This window comes from Amblyraja radiata, unplaced genomic scaffold, assembly GCF_010909765.2.
Source record: "Amblyraja radiata isolate CabotCenter1 unplaced genomic scaffold, sAmbRad1.1.pri S43, whole genome shotgun sequence".
NCBI classification, from domain to species: Eukaryota; Metazoa; Chordata; class Chondrichthyes; order Rajiformes; family Rajidae; genus Amblyraja; species Amblyraja radiata.
The window spans coordinates 4,669,995-4,673,818 of NW_022630150.1; the positions used below are offsets into that span (position 1 = coordinate 4,669,995).

At 51.0% G+C, this 3,824-nt stretch overlaps 1 protein-coding gene across 2 annotated transcripts in view; it reads left to right on the plus strand.

Moving 5' to 3' along the window:
* LOC116969441 (fragile X mental retardation syndrome-related protein 1-like) overlaps positions 1-3,369 on the plus strand; it is a 58,175-nt gene extending 54,806 nt beyond the window's left edge. Inside the window, exons 15-17 of one of the 2 annotated variants that reach the window (XM_033016337.1) lie at positions 893-991; positions 1,604-1,719; positions 2,960-3,369. In XM_033016337.1, coding sequence (XP_032872228.1) covers positions 893-991; positions 1,604-1,719; positions 2,960-3,082 — 338 coding nt within the window. In that variant the 3' untranslated portion in view covers positions 3,083-3,369. The remainder of the gene's footprint in view (positions 1-892; positions 992-1,603; positions 1,720-2,959) is intronic. The other variant, XM_033016338.1, reaches the window with a different exon arrangement.
* Positions 3,370-3,824: the final 455 nt, after the last annotated feature.

The window sequence follows — 3,824 nt, forward strand, 5'->3', positions numbered from 1 at the left end:
ACCCCTTGTTCTGGACTTCCCCAACATCGGGAACAATCTTCCTGCATCTAGCCTGTCCAACCCCTTAAGAATTTTGTAAGTTTCTATAAGATCCCCCCCTCAATCTTCTAGATTCTAGCGAGTACAAGCTGAGTCTATCCAGTCTTTCTTCATATGAAAGTACTGCCATCCCCGGAATCAGTCTGGTGAACCTTCTCTGTACTCCCTCTATGGCAATGAACCTTCTCTGTACTTCCTCTATGATAGGAGCAGAATTAAGCCATTCGACTCACCAAGTCAACTCCGCCATTCAATCACGGCTGATCTATCTCCCTCCTCCGGCAGCTCGTTCCATACACCCACCACCCTTTGTGTGAAAAAAGTTGCCCTTCAAGTTCCTATTAAATCTTTCCCCCCTCACCTTCAACCTCTGTCCTCTGGTCCTCGATTCACCTACTGTGGGCAAGAGACTCTGTGCGTGCAGCAGCATCTATGGAGCGAAGGAAATAGGCAACGTTCTCCCCATATCCCCTGACTCCGCTATCTTTAAGAGCCCTATCTAGCTCTCTCTTGAAAGCATCCAGAAAACCGCCCTCTGAGGCAGAGAATTCCACAGACTCGCCACTCTCTGTGAGAAAAAGTGGGAGAATGGCCTACTCCTGCACCTATTGTCTGTTGTCTAAAACGGCACACAATACTCCAGGTGTGGTGTCACTCGGGCCCTGTACAACTGTCCCGCTGAGTTACTCCGGCTTGTTGTGCCCCTGTCTCGCGGAGTCTGAACCTTCCCCACTAATAAAGGGCGTTGCGGGGAGGCTGCTTGTGTGATGAGGGGGCGGGCAGGTAACTGAGCCTCAGGCAGAGCTGGGAGGGGCCAAGCAAAGTCACAGTCGCTGTTTCTCTCTCTCCCCAGACGAGGCCGAGGGGAGACCCCCCCGTCGCAACAGGAGCCGCAGGCGTCGAAATCGTGGCAGCAGACTGGATAGTTCACTGAGCAGAGACAGGCAACCAGGTGAGTGTGCGCGCCCCCCCCTCACACACATCCACCCCCACCACCCCTTGCTGTTTGTCCCAAACCATGCCTCCCGATAAAATGCTTTCTACGTTGCCTCTGTAGAAGTTGGTGAGAGGTGTTGGGGGGGGGGATGGTCCTGGGCAAAGATCCTATAGCGGAGCTAGATAGTCCACTCGACGAAAAAGACGTAGTACGGTCATGGGTAATTTTCGGCCCCATTTCCGTAACCGGCTTCCGTCTCCGCACCAAAGATCCCATAGGATTCTAGCGCAGAGACGGAAGCCGGTTACAGAAACATCCTCGTAAAAATAAAAGTTCTTTGGTAAAAATCTTCTCCTCATTTTCAGAATTTAAATTTATTGACACAAACTGTTCCCCCGCAACGTTGATTACACTGCGAGTCGGGTGGGGACCGGTTACTGAAATGGCCGACGTTCCGCTCCGTTGCATACTACACGTCAGCCCATTGCATTTAGCAGGAGTGGTCTATCTTGCTCTGCTATAGGATCTTTGGTCCGGGGCTAGTTGCCGGTGATATGAGCTCCTCGGAGTGTGAACCTCTGCGCTCCTTGCCCCCCGTCTCGCTTCTGACATGTTTGCTCACCTCAGTTACAGTGGCCGACTTCATTTCCCGCGCCGAATCGCAAAGCCGACAGCGCGTCACGCAGACAGAGCAACCGGAAGACGCCCCCAAACCAGAGCCTTCTCCCGAGAAGAAGCGGCAGGTAAGGACTCTCCGTCTACACCACCGGCCTGTACCTCCGGCCTGTCTGCTGCGCCACCTGCCCTGGCCGCCCGTGTTAACCAGACTGCGGAACTGGCGCCCGCATCGTAGAGCCCACCGCCGTTCGGCCCGTCCTGCTCCTGCCAGCCCCATTGCCATCCAATTCCCAAATCCCCCTCTGCACTCCATACCTTGTCTTCCCGATCCTATAGTCTTGTGAATCTGTGGAATTCTCTGCCACAGAAGGCAGTGGAGGGCGATTCACTGGATGTTTTCAAGAGAGATTTAGCTCTTGGGGCTAACGGAATCAAGGGATATGGGGAGAAAGCAGGAACGGGATACTGATTGTGGATGATCATATTGAATGGCTCGAAGGTTCGATTGGCCTATTCCTGTACCTATTTTCTATGTTTCTATGAATGTTAGTGAAACCTCCACCACTCAGACGGAGGGATTCCCTGTAATCCCTGCTTATCCGTGTGCCTATCCAAAAGCCTCATACATTCCACTATTGTATCTTTCTCCCGACACTGGCACGTTCCAGGCGCTCACCACCCATTATTTTTTTTAAAGTTAGCTGAACATGTATTTCTTTAGTCAGAGGGCGGTGAATCTGTGGAATTCTTTGCCTTGAGGAAGGGCATTCTTGCTATTGAGGGAGTGCAGCGTAGGTTCACCAGGTTAATTCCCGGGATGGCGGGACTGTCATAAGCTGAAAGAATGGAGCGGCTGGGCTTGTACACTCTGGAGTTTAGAAGGATGAGAGGGGATCTCATTGAAACATATAAGATTGTTAAGGGCTTGGACACGCTAGAGGCAGGAAACATGTTCCCGATGTTGGGGGAGTCCAGAACCAGGGGCCACACACACACAGTTTAAGAATAAGGGGTAGGCCATTTAGAACGGAGACGAGGAAACACTTTTTCCTCACGGAGTGGCGAGTCTGTGGAATTCTCTACCTCAGAGGGCGGTGGGGGCCGGTTCTCTGGATACTTTCAAGAGAGAGCTAGATAGGGCTCTTAGAGATAGCGGAGTCAGGGGATGTGGGGGAGAAGGCAGGAACGGGGTACTGATTGGGGATGATCAGCCATGAATGCAGGAGTAGGCCATTCGGCCCTTCGAGTCAGGTGCTGACTCGAAGGGCCGAATGGCCTACTCCTGCACCTATTGTTTATTTATTGTCAAACTGCGTCGGATCCCACCCACTCACTGTGTGTTCTGTGCTTGGATTCTCCCCACAGGAGCAAGCGGAGCCTGTCCAGGAGGCCGACGAGACATTAGCCAATGGCCCTGCCGCCCCCCGGGAAGACGAGCAGGAGGCCAGCACTACCGCCAAGCAAGCTGTGGTCAACGGCGTTTCCTAAAACGCCCCTGTCGCCCTACCCGCGAACCTCAGCCCTGCTTGCATCATGTTTATTCGATAGTGCTTGTCAAAGCTTGCCAAAGATAGAGATTGAATACTACTCAACTACCCGACTCGACACAGCACTCGCCCTTCCCCTCCCCCCCCCCCCCTCCACACCGGGTGGAGTCTCAAGGGGGGGTGGGGGGGGCGTTCTGACGTATATGTGTATCTGTTTTTTTTTTTTGAGATTTAATTAAAAAGTTCGAGGAAATGTAAAAAAATTTAACAAAAAAAAAAAACACACGCGAACAAAAAAACGCATAAAAAATAAATAAAAGATGTTGTGCCTTCTGACAGTGTAAAAGAAAACTGGGGGGGGTGTGGGGGGTGTGGGGGCTGTTTTCTGGCATTTCCACGGCCCGGGTCAGTGACTGAGATATATATGTGTGTATATATCTTAAACGGTTTGGATAGAGAAGTTGAAGATAGATAGATCAGAGCAACTCTGGTAGGGAGAGTGAAGAGGAGAGGGGGGGGGGAGTCAGTTACTTAAAGCTGTTTAAAACAATAAACAAAACAAAAAATCTTTTTTTTTTTTAAATAATTAAAAAAAAAGATAAAAGCAACATAGGAAAACCAGTGTGCAATCACTTCTGCTCAGAAGCCACTGTATATCGATCCAGCCTGTATAACGTGCACTGATTAGTAAGTCGGGGGGGGTGTGTATAGGAACAGCTAATGTTACTGGTGGCATTGGTGGG